We start from the raw sequence: 22,296 nt of genomic DNA on the forward strand, positions 1-22,296 counted from the left end.
AAGGCAGTAGAAAGGGACTAAGGAAATACACGGCGAGCATCATTCGTCCTAAGTGAGGCAGAGCTGGCTTTATTAATGAGCCTCTCAGATTATTTATATCCTGCCCTGTCGGATGTATTTTTTTAGATAGAACTTTCTTTCTTGTCCTTGACTGCACATTGTGTCAATAGGCTCTGCTGCCAGAAACTTTTCAGTCAGCCTGAAGATCTGCCAGAGGCATGCCTGGGCTGTAGTCCATCAGCCGGACAAGTGGTGCTCCCTGGCTTCAGTCAATACCTTCCTGAAGCACAGTGCCCTGGTGTCTGAAAGACGAATACTCAAAGCGGTCAGATGCCAGGCCAGAGCCAGCAGACATTGAATGAACCACGTCTGATGTAACTTTGCCTCTCTTTCTAGAAACTGCTGTTTTCCCTCGGAGGCTCTTTCCTTTATTATGCGGACCACTTTAAACTGTACAGTGGATTCTGTGCTAATCATATTAAAGTACAGAAGGTTCTAGAGCGAGGTAAGTGGCTCACATTTTATAGCTATACTTTTGAAATTGTTAATTAGAGCAAATTTGTATTCATTAAGGATAAGTGTGATTTTAATGGGGTGTGCTCCATTGTGGGCCTTGAAATGAACAAACATCAGAGGGGGAGGTTCCAAACTCATTTCAGTTTTCTGATAACAGTGGGTGTGTGTGCCTGAGAACAGAGATGTCGCTTGGCTATCACTTTGCTGTTAGATCACATCTGCATTCTTTTTTTTTTTTTTTTTTTTTTTACCAATTCTTTTTTTCCTTGCTCTAAAAACTTGTAACCAACCATATAAGCCCCTGGAGGGAGTAGAAAGCAATGTATGGTGTTTTCTTTCTTGTTAACCTTTTTCTTAAGCCTGAGGATCCACTGCCAAAAACCACCATGAGATAACTACTACTAAACTCACAGGACATGTGTTAACTAAAATGAAAACCTCTTAAGTGAAGCTGGTTTTTCTCACAGCCCCTAGCTTGTCACTGAAGTACCTTTTATCTCTCTGCGTTGTTATCCTCTTATTTTATTTGACTGACTTTAACTGAAGACTTTTACATTTTTGAAGTCCAAATAGACAGGGGTAACAAACCCGTCTCGCTCTCCCCCTTCATGTCAACAGCAAACATTACTCTGTGGAGCTGGAGAGATGCCTGAATTTTGGCCCCTGACTTGCAGTGGGTCAGCTTGGGCCAGACGGTCGGTGCACTGATCCTCCTGGGTTTTCAGTGACCAGCCAGCCAGTCAGCTCAGCCTGGGAAGTCTGTCCAGAGATTTGATGGCTGCAGGGACCTTCTTCATGTGTAGGATATTGGAGGGAGTATTTGTGTCACAGTCCCCATCAACCAAGTCAACAATCCTATGCCCAAGCTATTCCTGTAATACCTATTGATGAAAATAATAAACAGACAGTAACAGGAATAGGAGAAAGTTTTATTTGAGCCAAACTGAGTAGGGTCTCAAACAGCCGGACACAAGTGAGCACAAGGACCCTAGCCCAGAAGACAGCTTCTCTGATTACTCTCTCAGGATTTGCTCCAGAGAAGCAGGGCTACCAGCAGTTTTCTGTCTTGTCAGAACAAAGAATACCAAACAAGTCAAGAATACATCCCTTCAGGGTTTCAAGAAAACCAGATCGGCACGTACAGAGCTAGTCAGTATGGCCTTGGCACCTGGGAAGGGAATTTTATCATGGAAGGAGGACCAGCATTGGTGTCCCAGGTTGGGAGGCATTTAATCTTTATTTTTAACACAGATAATCTTTACTTCTGGTCAGTGTACCTTTTTTTAATAATTAAAGAAGATGCACAATGTCTGTTTGATAATTCACAAACAGGCTGTTGGCGTAAAATTCAAGTTAACTCAGGTATAAGCCAGGATGACTTCCCCAGAAGTCATCCTTTTTATTATGCATAAACATTTCTTTTATTATGCCCTGAACCAGAAATGCTTAAATGTTACTACCAAAAGCTTCTTTCAGTCATCACACAACTCGTTAGGCATGGGATTAGAATTCTCAAACTTGTCTCTCTCAGAAGATAGGTTTCTATCTTGTTCTTCGGAATTCTCATTTCTGGTGGCAGAGATGAGAGGACACCTTTAAGCTCAAGGTCATGAGCAGCAGTAATTCAGTCTGCATGGAGACCATCAAACAGATACAGGTCCCCGAGGTCGCTCCCGTTCTGCGGGGGTCCTATAGTGGAAGGCATTTTATGAAAATATATGTCATCCTAGTTAAGGTCATCTGAACTGTCTCCAGGAAAGGTCACCAGGCTACCTGCATTCTCTCAAGTGTACTTGCAGATCCTGTTTAGGATCTGAACCCACTGAATCTTGAACTCTTAATATAAAATTCCCAGGAGAAAGAAATGATTCCCCCAAGAGGTGAATGCCTCCTTTGGAGTTAAGGTTGCCCTGTGTGCTTACTCTTGGGAAGATTTGCCACCTGTCTGGAAGCCAGTGAATCAGGGCTGTTTTCCGTGACAGTGTCAAGTGTTTGAGAGGCTTTTGTATTGGAACTTTTTTAGTTGTGTCAACAGGTTAATAGCAGCCAACTACATTTCAAGCCCCTTCTCTCTCTCATCAAATGCTTCCTAATGGCATTGCCATGAAGAATCTGGAGTTTGTGCTTCCATGTGTCTATTTCAGAACCAGGGAATGGTCTCTCTGTGGTATCATGAGGGTGTAGAGGGTTCCTCCAGACACTGACAGTGTTCAGTCATGTCCATGGATGCAGTTCTGCCCTTCAGTTTAAATCCAGAACTTCATAGCATCTTAAAATAGGCTTAAGTTGGAAAATGAAGTCTTAGAGTGCTACCCTCTAGATGAAGTCTTAGAGGTTAACAAGACACAGCCCAAATCTATCTTGTCTGGTTCTTTAAACCAGAAACAACTAATTTCCTCTGAGGAATATCTTCTTGGCAATATAATAAACTAAAAGCATACAGATGGTTTGCTCAGTTCTTTGTCACGGAGATGAACGGTCATCTCACCATCCATGCTGTCTTGTAGCCATATTCAAAATGGTACTGCACCTCCTACAAGTTGTATTTTGCCTTTTGTATAAAACCCCAAATAAAGGTTTGTCTTCATTCAAATTGGCTGAATTCCAGCAGCTGGTGGACCAGTGCCAGCATGTGGAATCCAAAGCAGCAGCTGAGATGTCCACAAGCACTCTGAAAACGTTAAATGCACTTGGGCTCACGAGTGTCCTTCATGACACTGCACAGAGAGGGGGTTTTCACTGCCCGGGGCGGGTCTGAATCTGGTGGAAGGTTTAGACTGCTCGGAGATGTGGAGATGGAAGCTGTAGTGCTTGTCAACTTATTTTTAAAGGAAAAGGGAAAAAAAAGATCTTGCTTTAAAAATAGCCCTTAAGTGTACAAAATAAGTCTGTCCTAGGTCAGTGGAAAAAAAAAATACTGGTTTGTTGTTTTGCTCTATGAATCTTGTGAACGGTATGGTTTAGGTTTAGATAGTACTGTTTTGTGGCTTTATGAATTGTTTGGTATAGACGCTGAAAAAGTGAGTTTCGATCTGTGGGTCTGCAGGTGAACGTGCCTTTAAAGTCAGACTCCGCTGCATTTTGACTCCATGTTCTTTGGTCTGGGGCTGGGGCCCTTCTGGCAGCCGAGTAAGCTCCCTTTGTTTGTGGGATTCGTCACCGAGCGGTGACGCGGAATCCTTGTTGACAGCGGGTGTGTGACCCACTGGTGCAGTTGGTTTTTCCTGGAAGGATGTCAGTAGGAGGGCTGTAGCAGTGGATCATCTCTAATTCCATTAAAACCTAAAGGAAGTGGAATTTACATCATCCTGCTGTGCTCTTCTAAGGGTCTTTTAATCCATCTGCTTGCAGCTAAAACTGATAAAGCTTTTAAGGCTTTTCTGGACGCCCGGAACCCCACCAAGCAGCACTCCTCCACGCTGGAGTCTTACCTCATCAAGCCAGTTCAGAGGGTGCTCAAGTACCCGCTGCTGCTCAAGGAGCTGGTGTCCCTGACGGACCACGAGAGCGAGGAGCACTATCATCTGACGGGTAAGCAGCGGGGCCCAGGGGGACCTGACGGCCGCCACCCCCGGCCTGCGCGCTCCTCTCTTCCTCTGCCTGGTGTCACATTCGGAACATTTCTCAGCATCGTGATTGTTCCCCTTTAGGTACCATTTCTTGTGTGCAAAGAGCTAGGTATTATGGCCACCCCTGTAGAGGGGCACAGCATTTGGGCAAAAATTATCTCACTGGAATAGCCCTCGGAAGGGACGATTCCATTTTCAAAGAACATAATTTAAGCTCAGGAGTTGAAATAAATTGCTTCAGGTCATGTGTCTAACAAATAGGGCTACCAGGACCTGTGCCCGGGCCTGTTTCCCCACAACTTTGTGAGGTTCTGTGTTGTTTGCTGATCCGTTCTGCTGTGTGAGGCTCCACCTTGTGGAGAGCTGTGAGCGGAGACTGAACTCCCAAGGACTGATGCAGCTTTACAGCTGACGCCGACGTGTCTTCTTGGTAACCTCAGAAATGTTCTATCAGCCTAAGTTTGTCAAATACACAGGGCCCCTCACTTTGATAGTAGAGTGGAAGGACTGATGCTGAAGCTCCAATCCTTTGGCCACCTGATGAGAAGAGCTGACTCATTGGAAAAGACCCTGATGCTGGGAAAGATTGAAGGCAGGAGGAGAAGGGGGTGACAGAGGATGAGATGGCTGGATGGCATCACCGACTCAACAGACACAAGCTTGATCAAACTGCAGGAGATAGTAAAGGACTGGGAAGCCTAGCGTGCTGCAGTCCATGGGGTTTCAGAGTCTGATACGACTTAGTGACTGAACAGCAATGAGTATCCCTTAAAGAGATGCTGTTTGGAGAGTAAAGGGGATTTGTTCTCCATGTGTCAGAACTAGGAGATCCAGTTAAGCTGCACCTGATAAGCACATGGAGAGGGAAGCAAACTTGCTAATAAATATTAGTATTACTGAATAGCAAACAGTGCAAAGTATAAATGAAATGGTTTTTCTGTGACAAGCATATTGTATCATAAGTAATAAGGATAAACTTTTTGGCATGAAAGTTAAAACTTAGAAATGATACAAATTATGACTAGGATTAAATTGCTGGGTATAATAGTTCACTTTGCACTGAGATGGTCTTTAAAAGGGGTCTGTTAAAAAAATTGCCTTCTGAAAGTCCCTCTTCTAAAGATGGAATTAAAATCCTGAATCAGAAGAACAAGATATGAAAAATAGTGAGTTTGGAGGTGACTTGAAATTTTGCTTTTTGACCTTGACAAAAATCATTGTCCCTCACATGCCCATGTAGAAAGTTCAAATTAACACCAAACATAAATGCAAGCAGTTGCTCTGGAAAGGGGATATTTATGGAGGCTTTTGTAAGTTCTTGTTGAAGAACTGTCATTGATCACTATTCCAGTTAAGTGGTCCGGGAGGAGGGTAAAATTTAAGAGCAGGTATCCTATGGCTAATTGGCCTTGGGTTTAATTCTGGCTCCTCCTTATGTCTGGCAAAAAACCCCCCTTTGCACCTGAATTTTCTCATCTGTAAAATGGGATCAATAATAGGTCCTATTCTGATTGCATTGCTGTGGGGATTAAATGAGATGCCTCATGTAAATCACCTAGGAGAATATGCCAGATAGAAAGTGCTCAATAGGTGGGAGCTGTTACTGTTAGTGATGCTTTTTATTTGTACTCTGCCTCATTTCAAGGAGAATTTGAGGTGGAAGATAATTTTGCTGTTCTTCATTATAACTAGATTACCATAGGCTATATAAGCCCTACCTGAACGATGCTACTCTTAGTTAAGAACTGTTCTCAAATTCTGGCTTGAATCTTAAGGTTTTTCATTATTGCTGTTGGGTAGGATTTCAAACAAATCAAAACTGTAAAACAGATTACGACTGCGTATTTTGCAGAAGCACTAAAGGCAATGGAGAAAGTAGCCAGCCACATCAATGAGATGCAGAAGATATATGAAGATTATGGGACCGTGTTTGACCAGCTTGTAGCAGAGCAGAGTGGAACAGAGAAGGAGGTCAGTAGGATTTTCGGATTCTGAGAGGCTGAACGCCTGTGACCATGGGTCTGGAGGTGACCTCCAGATCAGGCCACCCAGTTAGGGCCTTCCTACAGGAGAAATTGCCTAAAATTTTTCTTTTTGATCCTAATGCTTATAATAAGCCACACGATTTAGGTGTAAATATATAAAATTGATTGCATTGGTCTAAAGACGTAACCATCTGTTCTGTTAATAAATACTATACCAAAAGAACTAGTACCTAGCTCGTATCCATCTCTCTTCCTCCTTTTCCTGTGGAGCGTGAGGTCAAGACAAATCCCAGAGGCTAGACTATAAATGGAGAGCTGGGGCTGAAGGAGGGGAGGGGAGGGATAAAGGCAGTGGGAGTCAGCATGTGGAAAGAGAACTGAAAGCTTTTCCTTTTTTTCCCTTTTCTAACCTCAAGTATTGGTGGCTACCTCCTTACTTATAAAAGCAGTTTAAGTGGAATTTGACAATTTCCCTACTTTTCTTCTCTGGCTGGATTACCAAATTTAGCATCTTGAGCTTTAAAAAGTCTACACATAAGGAGCAATGTAGTTTAAGTAGAAAAAGGCAAGAACAGGAAACAGCTGGAATTTTTTTTTTAAATTATAGTCAGTTTCAATGTTGGTACCTCTTTTATTAGCAGGCCTCATGTGGTTTCAAAGGCACTTGGGATGAACTTTGACCCTGGGGTGGGAGGAATGTCATCCCACAGGTCACATACAGTGTGTGTGCCTTGGAGCAAAATGCCTTCACCTTTATTTTTCAGTGTGGTGCTTAGCTTATATTTTCAAACCTGCTATTTAAGGCCCCGTGTTCATGGGAACCATAAAAATGGAACATACTTGACTTTTAGCCATGACCATATATGTGTGGTTTCTCTCTCTCCTGAGCAACCCCCGCCCCTGGATTTCCATGTCTTCTTGATCTCGTTTTTACCATTTAGGTCACAGAACTTTCAATGGGGGAGCTTCTGATGCACTCTACAGTGTCCTGGTTGAATCCATTTCTGTCTCTAGGAAAAGCCAGAAAGGACCTTGAACTCACAGTATTTGGTTAGTATTCCATTCACAAGAATATAAACTTGAGGGGCTGGCAAGAATGAAGAACCTCCTAAACCCACAAACTCCTGATTTCCAGGACTTAGAGTCACTGCACCAAGGGCTTTGACTTAACATGGGCCGCTTCCAGCTCTTTAGAAGCCTTGCCCTGTACACACACGACCTTCTTCTCCCTTCTGCTGCTTGGCTTGGTGGATCTGGCCAAGTGTTACAGGAACAGAGCTCCTGGGTCTATTTTTGAAATCTGTCATCTTAGTTTGCTGCACTTCAAAATGTCTTAATTCCCACCGAGAGTTGGGAGAGGGGGCACAGACTGTGTGTTCTCACTGAGATGAACCCCATGTCCTCAGCTTCTGATAAAACAAGAATTCAGAAAACAAAATGCCAGGATCTCGTTCAAACAATAGCTTTTAAATAAGCAAGTACTTGTGTGTGATTCAAATATGAACAGAACGAAGTACTATTTATTCACCCGTGTGTCAGCATTGTGGAATCTTGAAGAGCTTTGTTCTATTAAAATATTCAGCTTCAATTCAATGTTAGGAGAATTTGTATTAAATAATGACATTTCTTTCTCTTCTCTTTAGTTTTTAAGAGAGCTGTCATATTGGTTTATAAAGAAAACTGCAAACTGAAAAAGAAATTGGTAAGACATGAATTAACTCTGGTTAAAGCTAACTTGGTGAACTGTTCCTTCCTGTTACTGAACTGGGAAGCCTGCTGAGGACCAAGGCCTGGCCAAACTGATGTGGCTTATTCCTGGGGTAACTGAGCAAATCAGATGCTTGGGGTATTTCTTATTCTCCCCATCAAAGATGTTTGTTTGAAAAGATGTACACAAATACCCATTCTGGGGGCCTACCTAGAAAAGCAGCTTTTCTGTCCCTAAAAATGACCCATGTTTGCTCCATACAAGTCAGTCAGACTTTTGGTTTCTTTTTAGAGGTGGTAACATGAGGTCATAGGAGGCTTGCTTGTCATTATAGCTTAGAAGCCTAAGACTTCTGCTCCCCAAACTCCACCTCTGCCCTGTCCACATCCCGTCGGAGAGCTTCCTCAAAGCTGGGGCTCACCTGACCAATTCCCTTCTGCATTCCGAGCCCCACACAGCGGCAGGTCTGCACCAGGGACAGCACCCAGTTCCTGCCATGCACACACGTACCCTGGGAGCCAGCTTGCTCTAACCCTGCTCTTGGGGGGCTTTCACCTTACAGCCCTCAAATTCCCGGCCTGTGCACGGCAATGCCGACTTGGATCCGTTTAAGTTCCGCTGGTTGATCCCCATATCCGCGCTTCAAGTTAGACTGGGAAATACAGCAGGTAATTGTTGCGTGTCGTACAAATGCCAGGAAAAAAAAAAAGAAAAAAAAAACATCTTCAGGGAATTTTCAAACTATGGAATGAAAAAGCAGGAGGAAGGAACCTGGGGATAACTTCTGGTATTTTACAGGCAAGGAAAATGAGGACGAGAGATTGTTGTGATGTCTCTTTGCAGGCTTTGGAGGAAGTAAACGCTAGAGGATGACTTTTCTTTGCCAAATACTTCTCTTCATTGTTTTCTTATTTTCACTGTTTATGGTTTTCAACGTTTTCCTAATATCCTAATATCTAACATTTCTAGTTATTCTAATAATTTTAGGGTAATATCTATCCCTAAAATTTGTTAAAGAAACACAGGTCCACAAATTTTTACAAAATTTGAAATACCAGAAAATTCCTTAAGATTCAGCAGTATTACAAGTGATACAGAAAAAAATTTTCCATGCAAAATGTTCAGAGATCCTTCTAGATAGAATAACCCTGTTCTGGTGACAGTGCCTCTGGTGATGGAAAAGACCACCAGGCTGAGGCCCGCAGTGACAGTCTGGGTCCCTGTTCAGTTTTTGTGGGAAGTACTCATGTTTCCTGGACCATGATTGAGTGTGGTGCTGGCTGCCTTACCTAAAGTGCCTGAGCACATCCTATTGTTCCTTCCAAGGAATGAGGTTGAAAAATGGGGTCCACTTACCTCTTTCCCAGAGATAGGGCAAAAGCACCAAGGTGGATGGGAAATGTCAGCAGGAAATGTACAAAAAGTAACTAAACATATTTAACTTTTTGTAACTATTGTGGAAGTCATACACAGAATTGGGCCCCAGAAGAAAATGATGAGTCAGGATTGGGAATACTGAACTCTTTAAAAAAAGTTACTAGAGTGTGGGTTTCAAGTTTCACCAGTGTCCTTTATCACAGCATCTTTGGCAGAGTTGCAGCCCCTGGCTTCTTTCTACACAGGGACAGAAAATAATTCCTTATGGGAGCTGATCCACACCAAGTCAGAAATAGAAGGACGCCCAGAGACCATCTTTCAGTTGTGCTGCAGGTATTACTGCCTTCCGAAAATGAGAGCCTGTGGGAATGAGACAGAGTCATGTTCTCTTAAAAATAAACCCACTTTTAGTGCCCTCTTGAATTTTGATGACTTCAGGATCACACCCCTACTCTGCAAACTGGCAACTGCGGCTCTAGTAGAATAATACATTGATTAAATATACAGCCAAAGCTTAGTGCCTGCAGGAAGTTCAAGGACGATCAATTCTCCTTTTGTAAGTGACAAGAGACCGCGGCATGCAGAGGCTGGGCAACTTGCTGTCAGTCTGCCCTCATGCAGCACGGGAGGGCAGCAGACAAGGGGACGCTGGGTGAGAGCAGAAACCACCAGTGTTTTCTCTCCCCTCCAGTGACAACGAAAGCAAAACCAGCATCGTCAAGGTGATTCGAGCTATTCTGAGGGAAAACTTCAGGCGCCACATAAAGTGTGAACTGCCCCTGGAGAAAACATGTAAGGATCGCCTGGTACCCCTTAAGAACCGCGTTCCTGTCTCAGCCAAATTAGGTGAGAATTCGTCTAGCCTTGGGTGTACTCAGGAGAACATGATGACCTTCTCTGTAAGCACGCATGCTCTTAGAACAGGGGAGCCAGTCATCACTTTGTAAATGATCTGCAGTAGCTTTCTAAGCTGTAAACCAGACCCCAACACACAGGACGGAATGAGGTGGTCACTGCCATTCTATTTAAGAAACCTAAAGCATGCCTCTCCCCACTTTATACAGTATAACCACCCCCAACCCCAAATCCTTGTCTCCACTAGCTGACAGTCTACACTTCCTATCTTCTCTCTTCCACTGAGATGTACCGGAGTCGAGGGACTTGGTTCTGCTCATTGCCACGTTGGCTTTGCCAACAATGCAAAGCCTCTAGAGAAGGTCAATACTAAGTAAATAAAGGTCAAAATATCGAATATACCCACTCTTAGTAAACCCACTGTATAGATAAACATTCCAAATCCTGCTGCTCTTAAACTTTGTTTTTTAAAACTTTTAGCTTTCTATATAGCTATTTTGTTAATATCACTGATCTAGTTTTTAGTCTTGCAAAATGTATCTCTTATTTTTGGTAGTTTGACCTCTTCAGATTTACCATATATTTTCTATTTTTTCCTCCACTGGCAAAAAAAGCTACAGCCATCAAAAATATACTACTGTCTGCAGAAACACAACTGAACTCCCCCTCTTCCTTTCAACCCAAGAGAAAGGAATTAAACACAAATACACGTGTGTGCAACTCAATATTCTTGTTAAATCTCAAATTTGATGAGAAATCCAATGGACAGTTTTCATGAGAAAAAGAGCATTTTTCAATCTTTACCTGAGCAGCAATGGAAATAAACAGGTGGGAAGGTGGGCAGAGAAAGAATGTAATCTTAGTTCTGAAACTACAAAGTACTTTAGTAAAAGAAAGGAACCTAGAATTTATTAGCCACTAACTTTTAAATTTATTCATTAGCAAAATAAGAATCCTAGCCCTTATGACACTTTATAACTTATTCTATCTCAATAATTAAGTTCTGATAACTGATCATCCAAAAATGCCAAATTCCCCAACTTAAAATTTCAACTACACATAAGTAAAAAAGGTCCATATTTGCAGTATCTACATTTTTTTTTTTTTGCTCAAGTCCCAGGACAGTTGGTAACTGAAGTGAAATGAAAAAATTTTAATTAAGATGTTAACTCTCATAACCTCCAAAGCCAACATTACACATTCAGAATCAGTTCCTCCGTCATAAGGGAACGTGTGCTTTTCTCATTGCAGCTTCATCCAGGTCCTTAAAAGTCCTTAAAAATTCCTCCAGCACCGAGTGGCCGGGGGAGCCAGGCAAGGGCAGCTCCCTGGACTCGGACGAGGGCAGCCTGAGCAGCAGCACCCAGAGCAGCGGCTGCCCCCCTGCCGGGAGCAGGCAGGACACCCAGCAGCACCCCCACTCGGGCCTGGCCGACTTCTCCGACAGTCTCATCAAAGAGAGCGACATTCTGAGCGACGAGGAGGAGGACTACCCCCAGGCTCGGAGGCAGGGCAGCCCCACCAAAGACATCGAGATCCAGTTCCAGAGACTGAGGATCTCTGAGGACCCCGACGCTCACCCGGCTGAAGAGCTGCCCGGCAAGGATGGGCAGCCCAGGCTGGTGCGGGGGCACTTCTGCGCCATCAAACGCAAGGCCAACAGCACCAAGCGGGACAGGGGCACCCTGCTGAAGGCGCAGACGCGTCACCAGTCCCTGGACAGTCATCCTGGGAATGCCAGCCTTGACCTCAGCTCTGTCCTCGAGCGAGAATTCAGTGTCCAGAGCTTAACGTCGGTTGTCAACGAAGAGTGCTTTTATGAAACAGAGAGCCATGGAAAGTCCTAGCACAGTCCAACCCAGATATGGGTCACATTGCTGGTTTCACTTTTAAACTGGTGGCAAAATGAAAATTGCAGAAACACTATTCATTAGGTTTTGTGCAGGATACATTTTCCCACAAATAGCTGTAAAGACTTAATTAAGTTATTTTAATTTATTGTGGATCAGAAAACTAGCTTAAACTGGTCAGAATTTGTAAATTACTTAGTTTATATCCCTTTTGAGCAGGTATCAAAATGATTTAGAATCCTTAAGACGAATGCATTCTAATTTATGTAGAAAAAAGTGGGGAAGTTGTGATTAATAGCTTTTAAAAGGTCATTTTTTCTCCAATACTTTCTTTCAACTATTAGGTTTCACTTTATTTAAAGCATATTTAAATTATTCTAATGTGGGTTAGGGGTACAACGTGCAGAGACTTCATTTTTGTAAGGTTGTAATAGATGCTGTTTATACTAAACATGTCACATCTATGCAGTATATATATGTATATTAAAGCTTGTACTGTATCTTACTTGATATTTATTCTCTTTACCAAGCTGTAAAAGGGGAGTAAGTCACAGCCGTGAGCACATATGAGAAGTTCAACACCTGGCAGGCTGGCAGCCCCTGAAGTAGCAGCTACAGTCTGCAGCTCTCCTTGTCATCCTCTTTTTTCTGACTTTTGCCTGAGTTCTTCTCTGAAATTGTAAGCAAAGAGGTGTGGGTCTTCATCACACATTTTTCGGTACACATCGCAGAGGCTCTTAAAATGTGAGACAGTGAGTTGGGTAGGTCGGAGAGTCGGGTCCACATCTGCCGACTCTAACAGTTTTCCTGTGCTTTCTAATCGCTGAGCTTCAGGGAATAACATTCTGAAAGGAAGAGGGAAAAAAATCAGATTTCACTTAAATCCTACAAATGATGCTGCTTCCTTCTCCCCTCCTTTGAAAACGGCATGGTTCCGACAACATTAGGGAGTGGAAGAGGAGCCTCTGCAGTGGCCTGCGGGCCCCAAGCCCGTGGAGGAGGCTCTGCTTACACCACCGGCAACAGGTATGAACCCCTCACTGAGGGCGGAGCTAATCTGACAATGTGAGAAAAATCTTTAAGGGAAATTTATCATATGCTCAGCTGCATTCTCAGAGAAATACAAGTTTGTGCCTCACATTTTAAATATAAAAACTGCATATTATTTCTGGTGCAGTTTTGATTCTGTCACTTGAATTTACCAGCCTAAAGTTAGAAAACATGTGAAAATAGAAAGTTATTTTCCTCTTTAACTGAAGCATCTTTAAAATTGACTCAAGTATAAATTGTAAATTTCATCTAACAATCAGATTATTGTTTTAAAGCGAATAGTGAAACTGACTGAAATATTGCAAAGCTATACCTAGATTCTGTTTTCTTCTCAGAGGTTCAACAGAACTTGTCTCAAAGGGCTTGGAACACGGCGTGGCAAGAGGAGACCGAGCTTTCTTACAGGCTGATGGTATTCTCAACCAGGAACGCCAGGTCCCCACATGTTCAGGGTGAGTTGACTGCGTTCAGCTTCATGGCAAGCAGGGGTCTGATCATAATTTCTGTGATCTGAGACTGCTGTGTGGTGTCACAAGACTTGGTCCATCTCTGCACAGGGGGTGGCATGTGTGACGTGAAAGGAGCTCATTACTTAGCTGGGGGTTGTCTTGGAAACGCTAGGGCCAACTCTGGGCTCAGGCCCGTTCCAGGACTGCTACACTTAGGATGTACTTTCTGTGATTTTTTTTCCCTCCCTGACCTCCAGCTTGTGTCCGACTTGTGGCAAAGCATCCTGGCGGCGGGGGGGGGGAGGGCGCTACGGCGAACCAGAGGGGTGCCTTCACTCTACTGGTACCAGGATAGCCAGCGGCATCACCAACTAGAGAAGTAGTAACTTCCTGGTGAGCAGGAACACTGGCCTAACTAGAGCCAGCCAATGGCAGGCTGAGGATTCTACCTGTCCTGTCAGAGCCTCAAGGGTGGGTCTGTGGATTCCAATGGTTTCAGGAGGCAGCTGTCCAGCTGGGCCTGAAGTAATTTCACATGCTAAGGGGACTCTTCACAAAACCAGAACGAGAGAACTGAAATGGAGCTAGCTTTTAGAAAATAGTGCGTGCCAAGTCACTTCAGTCATGTCCAACTCTTTGCAACTCCATGGACTGTAGCCCACGAGGCTCCTCTGTCCATGGGATTCTCTAGGCAAGAATACTGGAGTGGGCTGCCATGCCCTCCTCCAGGGGATCCTTCTGGCCCAGGGCTCGAACCTGTGTCTCTTTACATCTCGTGCACTGGCAGGCAGGTTCTTTACCACTAGCGCCACTGGGAAGCCCTGGAAACTAGTATATGCCTCTAAAGCTAAACTGATGTAAAGAACTACAGTTGACTGTATTAGGTGGATATCTTAAAAACACACATTTGCTTTCCTGCCTTCTTAGACTATGTGGGCCTAGTCACTTGTTTTCCTGTCACTGGCTATCAAGCATCACTGGTGACCTTGAGGCCTCTCAGGCTCACACACAGGAGCTTTCTGTTAATAAAAACAGATACACATGGATCTCACGGATACTCCAGACGTTGTTCTGGCTACTCAGAAGTTATCTTTGCTTCCTAATTTTAAACATGTCCTTAAAATCTTCAAGATATAGCAACCTGATGGAAAGAGGGCATTAAAAAACCCACTTAGTCTCTATCCTAGGTTCCTGAGACCTTCTAAAATCTTTGGCATTTCCTGAGTAGGGGGTGACAGGAACATCGTTTGTTATTCATAACAAGCCCCTTTTGATCACACCTGAGTTCTGTGCTAACGAGGTGATTCTTGGTGGCCCCTGGAAAGCATCAGGCTAGGGGACTCAATTATGTGACTGAAGGATGCACCACTCACTGCATGTCTGAGGAAAGAAGAGCTGGAAAACTGAGCTTGATCGCCAGCGGCCAAGGCTTTACTCAGTCCAGCTTGGGTAATGAACTTCATAAACCCCCCAAATAATAGGGTTAGGAGAGCTTCAAGGCTGGTGAACACACGAGGTGCTGGGAGCTAAGAAACCTTGAGAAGGCATCCCACCCCCAAACCACGTGCTGGGCCTCTCCTCCAACTCTGGCAGTTCCTGAGTTACAGCCTTTAAAACCAATACATGAAGGTAAGTGTACTATGAGCCATTCTAGAGATTACTGAGGCTGAAGATGGATGAGATCATGGAAACTGCCAATTTATAGCCAGTCAGAAAATACCAGCAACAATCTGAGACTTGCCACTAGTGTCTGAAGTGGGGATAGCCTGGTGGCACTGAGCTGAGGGGCTGCATTAATACCAGGCAGTGAGTTATCAGACTTGAATTAAATTGCACGACACCCAGGTGGTGGTTGGAAAATTAGGGAATTTTCTCGTGTTGGAGAAAACACCACATGTGTAGTGACAGAAGTGTCAAGAGTAACAACAGCTCAGACGGTTTGAGTCCTGAGTGAAATCATGACCTCCCAGTACAGGCTCACTGTAAACTGTGTGATGTCAGTTTTAGTTTGTACTTATGACCAAACAAAACCTCCCAGTGGCATCTGCAGTTAAGACAACGTTTTGCTTTCTCCTCAGTGGCTGTCAAAGTTTGTTCATTGCAGGATCTGAACTAAGAGTAATATTTACAGGCAGTTTGAACAATCATAAAAACATTAGTTCTTAATCTTGGAAGGTGATTGAGGAGTGTGTAAAAAGTGCTACCGAGCAGGAAAAAACATTCTTACCCGAGCCCTCGATGGCAGTACTTCCTTCGGAACTGAAAGGCATTCTGAACCACCTTCTCCACCAGCTTGAAGGGCTGCTCGATCCTGGGCCTGGGCAGTGGGGTGAAGTGCACCACACCCGAGTCCACCTTCATTGCCAGAAAACACACAGCATTTTACTGCCTGGTGCAGTATATTAAACGGTTTATCCTCGTACAGCGCAGGAGGGTGGATCTCCTCCAGGCATGTAAGATGCACACTCGCCTCTGAGCTGCCGCAGGGACTCCCAGTTGGCTCCATCTGTTCTGTAATGGCAGCCACTAGGCCTGTGCTTAATAGTCACTTAATTTTAGAATGCGGTTCTTACAATGGCCGTTTAAGATTAATCCAAGTAATCTTTAAAGTCTGTAGGCAGGTAACAGCATAACAATATTTAGCTTTTGAATGAGTGAAAAAATAAGCTGCAGCAGCAGTTCCGCGTGTAAGGCTGGACTTCAAAAGCCAGAGACGTGGCAGATGGGCCCCCAAGGGACCACTCAGCCCTAAACGCCCCAGAAAGAACATCAATTAGGGCACCACTTCTTTCGGATACAGACACTGATTAATCAGCTGGATTGAATTCATGCTCGTTGTCTGCATGGCCACATAACTTTCTGCTAATAACTTTAAATGTCCCACGAGGCACAGGCAGGAACCAAATGGAAGGGAAACCACCAAAAATACTACTGTTTAAGTGTTAAGCTACTACCAGCTGTTGAGATTCTTTATCAGAAAATAAAACTTCTCAGGCATATCCCTATTCTAAAAATGGACTCACAGTGGTTCACAAGGATATATTCAAAACAACACTAGAAAAATACTGAAAGTAAAGACTAGGAGGGGAAATAGTCAAAGCAGCTACGACACACAAAAGCCTGACAGAGACGTGGTCTAGGAAATGGGAAGTCTACTCGTAATTTACAAAAGCTTCAGTCTCTAAGGGATTATTGCTAAACCTGCTTCTTAGAACATCATACACTCTACAGAGGCTAAGAAAGTCCAGCAATTTATGAAGTATGGGCCATACCACCACTAGTCAAAAGGAATCCTATGTTTTAAAACTCACAGGGGTTATCACGTTCTCTTGGGAGGACATGCTCCTAAATATCCTTGTGGCTACAAAATTATTCCTTCAAATGGGCCTGTAATATATAAGGATGGGGCAACTTCTGTTGTTTGTTTTTAGGTTGGAGGAAAAGTATTCGCACGTGATATCAGGATGTGTGGATGAGAAAGACCCAAGACAACCAACCTGGATGTGCTTTCAGAGGCACCAGAGATGTTTCTCCTGCTAGGTGGGGTCTGAGCCGCCTGGAACCACCCTGCTGACCTCCCTGCGCCACCCCTACCCCCATCCCCATCACTGAGGCTGGCAAATGCTGAGAATGTTCTAAGCTGGAGCGTGAAAGCTGGCAATGGAGAGACTTTGCACCTGAAAATGCTCCCTAAAATGTCCATCTTCAGACTGTTTTAGTGTCGATTATATGCCTTGGGTGGAACAGTTATTCTGCCACTGCAGAGTGACTATCTCAATGTTCTTATTAAATTTTAATAGTTTTTTTCAAATTGTGCTGTGTTTCTCCAAGTTCACAAACAAGCACTTCCTTTCCTGTAGGAAACCAAGTGTTTCAGCTAAAAGCCCAGGACTTTCCTTAGAGCTTCTCAAAAACACCACGGAACAGGACTCAGCGCCCAGAGAGGCCTGTGGTCAACACACAGAAGAGGGGCACGGGAGAGCACATGGGACTGGGGATCGAGTGAACTCAGCTGTTCTAGACCGTTCTCTCGACGTCGCCCACCCCTTTCTACCACCTGCGCTCACTGGCATTCCTGTCCTGACTACTCATTCTGCCAACCCTCTATGACTCAGCCCCTTGAACCCTTTCAATCCAATCCTTCCAAATTAGTTCTGAAAGGATTCTTCCAGTCAGCAGCCTGAAAGTCCCCAGAGAAAATAATTTTTTAGTAAACTGAGATAAAATTAAACCCTACCCAACCCTAAACCCACAAAATATTATCAAAACTCTAATGTTCAAAATACTATTACGACCAAAGGGCACGAAAACAGGGATAGATGCATTCTCCTTCCAGGAAGAAACTGCCACTCCTACAATCCTTGGATTTAAAAATGTGGCCTCATCTTTATTTGCCTGATTTTATTCCTTTGAGATATAGCTGGTATTTACAAATACAGGCAGTGTCTGTTTTTTAGTTTTTAAAAAGTTTAAAACCCAGTGTAAATAGAGCAGCACTCCATATAAACTGTAGCAGTAGACTTCTAAAGTTTGAATATAACTTTGATACCCAGTTAAGTTGGCTAATAGTATGTTTCAGATAAAAGGAAATCTCCACTCACAATCAAATACAGTCACTATTTAGCAGAGGATCACAGAAAACTCAGGCGAAAAGGCTCTTCCAGCAACGTGTCCTGCTTCTATGGGAGACCTACACCACCCTCTTTTCTATACCTGCCTCCAAACACACTTCTCAGAGTCATGCTGTAGGATGGAGCCCATTTTCTGTAGAACCACAGGAAAGCTACTTGGTAACTATGGTAATAGATTCAAAAATGCTTTTTACTTATAAATGAGCGCTTATTTAAAATTACAACCATTAAACTTCCTTGCCTGAGTTATAAGTCTGTTAAAGGGTTTGATTCCAAAAAAGAAGTCAGCACGTGGGCACTAGAGGTAGCTAAATGCTGCCAGTCCCTTTCCAAACTCAGCTGGCCAGTATACTAAAACGACCTACTGGAATTTCAAATTAGAGCGTTTACGACGTTAGATGTTTGACTCTCCAACCCACCGTAAGGTCAATGCTGCACAAAGTGGAGGTTCTGCTTCTCAACATGAGCAGGCTGGAGGCGGGTGTCCCACTTCCCAGGCCAGCGTGTCTAGGACGTGACTGGTTATGGGCTCAGAGCAGCACTTCGGCCTCATGGGAAATCTGGGGTAAGAAGCCATTACATCTCAGATATTGCCAGCTCAGATCCTGAATCAGCACTGTCCAGGGAACACTGAAGACTGTGCAGCTCTGTTTCTGACTTTGTCTTCAGCAGCTCCCATGGTGTTCAGGACCATTAAAGGATAAGCCACTGGCGAAAAACGCTTAGGAAGTTACAGTTCACTTAGCCAAGATAGGACCACAACTGGGAGAGGACAGAGGGAATGATGCGAACAAAGGGTGACCTACAGGGAATAATCAGACTCCAGAAACAACACAAGGATTCGACCTTCAAGGTAGGACTGTCTCAGACAGATTCGTGTAGACGGCATGAAGGGTACAGAGATCCTGAGGTAGGAGAGTCACGTTCGGCGTCAGGTGAGATGAGAGCCGGGGGAGCACCCTGGGGATGCTTGGTTCCTCCCTAACCAGTGCTGGCTCACTCCCTCAGGGTTCCCATGCCCATGCCTCCGTCAGAATGCCCTGGCCCTGCGGCTGTACCTTCCCCCGAGAAGGGTAGTGGTCACAGTCACTAGTGCCTGTGATATTATAGTCACGCAGTTTATGCCTGTGATATTATAGTCATGCAGTTTGGCGAATGCCTGAGTGTGTTCCCTCTCTTTTCCTTCTTAGAATGATAAAAAAAAAAAAAGAACAGATTTTAAACAGGCACAGTGTTTACTCTGGGACCATAAGCATGTAAGAAAAGTGAGTGAGCTGAGGGCATGAAAGAAATAAATCTAAGAGGCAGCCAAAGTGAGGGCAGAGGAGGGAGAGGGTTTTTTACTGGGTATGTTATGCAAACACAAGTATGTATGCAAATTAGGCCTACCAGCAACAACAAGACATACGAGGGTTTCTTGGTCCCAAGGAAGGGCACAATTTTGGGGAGGCGAACGCTTAATTTTCAACAAATTCAAGAGGGACAAGGACGCACAAATACCGGATTAGGATATTCTGTTATCCTTAACTTGGAGGTACCGAATGATCACAGGGAAAACACCTTTCTAAAACCACAACCTTTTCCACAAACCATGACTTCAGTGTTTGTGTAACAACATCCCCTGGAGGCACCTGGGAATGGAGGAGGTCCCTGCTAAGGGCTGGGCTGCGGCCAGGGCCTGACCTCTGGTTTTGTTTCATGGCTCCAGAGAAACTCCAGCACCTCTGAATCAGTCAGCTCCCTGGGGGTGGCTTCAGTCTATACAAAGTGAAGTGAAGTTGCTCAGTCATGTCCGACTCTTTGCGACCCCATGGACTGTAGCCTACAGGGCTCCTCCCTCCATGGAATTCACCAGGCAAGAGTACTGGAGTGGGTTGCCATTTCCTTCTCCAGGGGATTTTCCCAACTCAGGGATTGAACCCGGGTCTCCTGCATTCCAGGCAGATGCTTTAACCACTGAGCCACCAGGGAAGCCCCTCAAACTCACCACTAATTGCTGCTGCTATAGATATCTCCATCACTCTACTGAGGAGACGAATAAATGAACGTGGATGCACTAATTCATGAGTCACAACTGTCAAAGAGGCATGCAAGCTGACTCGTCAGCACATTCCCTCCCTAAGAAAACTACCCAAGGTGCGAGCTCTTATGCTGAGAGGGCCTGCAGAGGCACGGGGCAGGAGCAGGCTTCTGCAGATGCTGCCGCCACGGCCGCTGGTGCTCAGCCCGAGGGCCTGGCCGCTCATGGGCACAGGGTGCCGGATTCCCCCAGCCCCCGTGCTCTCAGCACCCAGACCCGCTCTCCTTGGCGGAGGTGCCCTCTTAACTGTGTTCACGCTGTCCTGCTCTTCCTGTTTCTGACTTGAAAGACTATCTTTGTAAAGACGAATTCCATAGCTACCGGATCTCTTCCTTCACATGCTGATTTTACTAGTCTAACTCACGGAGTCTGGGGGGACCTCCTATGTATGTAACCAGAGGTATAACAATAAATAAAGAGAAATGATGGCAACTGACGTAAGCAGGGCTGTGTGTACAGAGCTTCAAAAATCACAATATTCCGGGCTTGAATCCCACATTCCTGCTACTTACTCATTTTATGGACCTTACATAACTTCTCAGGAGCTTAGTTTTCTCACCTCTAAAAATGAGATGATTTCTTCTCTCTCATAGACTTGGTTTAAGAATTAAATACCAGGACTTCGCTGGTGGTACAGTGGATGGGAGCCTGCCTGCCAATCCAGGGGACACGGGTTTGATCCCTGGTCCGGGAAAATTCCACATGCCGCTGAGCAACTGGGCTTGTGCTCCACAACTACTGAAACTCATGCACGTAAAGCCCGTGTTTCACATCAAGAGAGGCTAACTCAATGAGAAGCACCCCCCGCTCACTGAAACTAGAGAAAGCCCATGCAGCAACAAAGACCCAGTGCAGCCAAATATAAAAAAAATTAAATACCATATTGCCTCAGACAGTACTAAAGAGTTGCAAAATTAATAAAATGACACTCTTATTTAAAAATTACACTTTTAATCATGTAAAGGTAATGTATTATTGTTATTTTATATATTCAAAATCAGTTTCTGAACTCATTCAACAAATATCACACTTTGAAAATAAGCCAGGCACCATTCCTGGCACAGTACTGGCAATTGACAAGACAGCAGGAAATCCTTGCCCTTGTGAGGTTTACATTCTAGAGGTCTTAAGCCAGAGTAAGCAGGAGAAGGGCTCAGAGGTGGTAGGTTTCCTGATTTATTTTCAAGTTTTGGAACAAAAGAATTTGTCGACTGAATGGATACTGGGTATTGAAACAAAGGATGCTTTTAAGATCCAGGGATGCGTTTGCTGTTAACAGACACTGGGAAACTGGGGAGTATCGCTGTGGGGAAGATCAGGAGTCCAGTCCTGTCCCTGACAGATCTGAGACGTCTATCAGTGAGTCATGTCGCCAGCTGGATATACAAAACTTGGGTGTTCAATGGGGAAGGGCTGGGAAGAGAGATGTACTAAGATAAACAAAGATAAGGTTTACCTAGAGAAGCCTCTGGACTTAAAAAGATTTCTCTGTACTCTCTACATTGGCAGTGGATAATTATGTCAATGAATTACATTTCCCTGAGCTTCCCTGGTGGCTCAGATGATAAAGCATCGGCCTGCAATGCGGGAGACGGGTTCGATCCCTGAGTGGGGAAGATCTCCTGGAGAAGGAAATGGCAACCCACTCTAGTACTCTTGCCTGGAGAATCCCACGGACGGAGGAGCCTGGTAGGCTACAGTCCATGGGGTCACAAAGAGTAGGGCATGACTGAGCGACTTCACTTTCACTTTCTAGCTCCTTTTCCTTGGGCCTCACTGTGCGGCTTGTGGGATCTTAGTTCCCCCACCAGGGATTGAACCGGCCTGGGCCATGTCAGTGAAAGCACCAAATCCTAACCTCTGGACCACCAGGGAAGTCCCTCTGGCTCCTCCTTTATATAAGAAATTCTGCCTTGTGTTAAAGGTCTATAGTTAATGAAACTTATTTACATTTCAGAGTTTGCCTTTTAAAAACAGGTGGTTAAGGGACCTCCCTGGTGGTCCAGTGGGTAAGATTCTGTGCTTTCTTTCAATGCAGGGGGTGAGGTTTTGATCGCTGGCGAGGGAACTAAGATCCCAAGACACTGAGGCGTGGCTGGGGGTGGGAGAACAGGCAGTTAACACATTATAGGATAAGTGTACTCATCAAGACAGAAAAAAAAATCAAAAAGTTCTTGAAAACACTCAAGTACAGGGACTTCCCTGGTGGTCCAGTGGTTGAGAATC

The 22,296-nt window shown here is 44.4% G+C and overlaps 2 protein-coding genes and 1 non-coding gene across 3 annotated transcripts in view; 1 reads left to right on the forward strand and 2 right to left on the reverse strand.

Annotated features, from left to right (window-relative positions):
• TIAM2 (TIAM Rac1 associated GEF 2) overlaps positions 1-11,857 on the forward strand; it is a 115,395-nt gene extending 103,538 nt beyond the window's left edge. The window contains exons 16-24 of the mRNA XM_068985392.1: positions 397-505; positions 3,868-4,047; positions 5,938-6,056; positions 7,012-7,120; positions 7,714-7,772; positions 8,341-8,446; positions 9,401-9,488; positions 9,847-10,001; positions 11,262-11,857. Coding sequence (XP_068841493.1) covers positions 397-505; positions 3,868-4,047; positions 5,938-6,056; positions 7,012-7,120; positions 7,714-7,772; positions 8,341-8,446; positions 9,401-9,488; positions 9,847-10,001; positions 11,262-11,857 — 1,521 coding nt within the window. The remainder of the gene's footprint in view (positions 1-396; positions 506-3,867; positions 4,048-5,937; positions 6,057-7,011; positions 7,121-7,713; positions 7,773-8,340; positions 8,447-9,400; positions 9,489-9,846; positions 10,002-11,261) is intronic.
• Positions 11,858-12,430: 573 nt separating this feature from the next.
• The window catches only part of TFB1M (transcription factor B1, mitochondrial), a 59,586-nt gene continuing 49,720 nt past the window's right edge, over positions 12,431-22,296 (reverse strand). The window contains exons 6-7 of the mRNA XM_068985395.1: positions 15,587-15,714; positions 12,431-12,705 (exon numbers count right to left, since the gene is read on the reverse strand). Coding sequence (XP_068841496.1) covers positions 12,495-12,705; positions 15,587-15,714 — 339 coding nt within the window. The 3' untranslated portion in view covers positions 12,431-12,494. The remainder of the gene's footprint in view (positions 12,706-15,586; positions 15,715-22,296) is intronic.
• Positions 19,889-19,961, reverse strand: TRNAS-GGA (transfer RNA serine (anticodon GGA)). Its single transcript has one exon. It is a non-coding gene; the product is annotated as a tRNA-Ser (tRNA).

This window comes from Capricornis sumatraensis, chromosome 13, assembly GCF_032405125.1.
Source record: "Capricornis sumatraensis isolate serow.1 chromosome 13, serow.2, whole genome shotgun sequence".
NCBI lineage: Eukaryota > Metazoa > Chordata > Mammalia > Artiodactyla > Bovidae > Capricornis > Capricornis sumatraensis.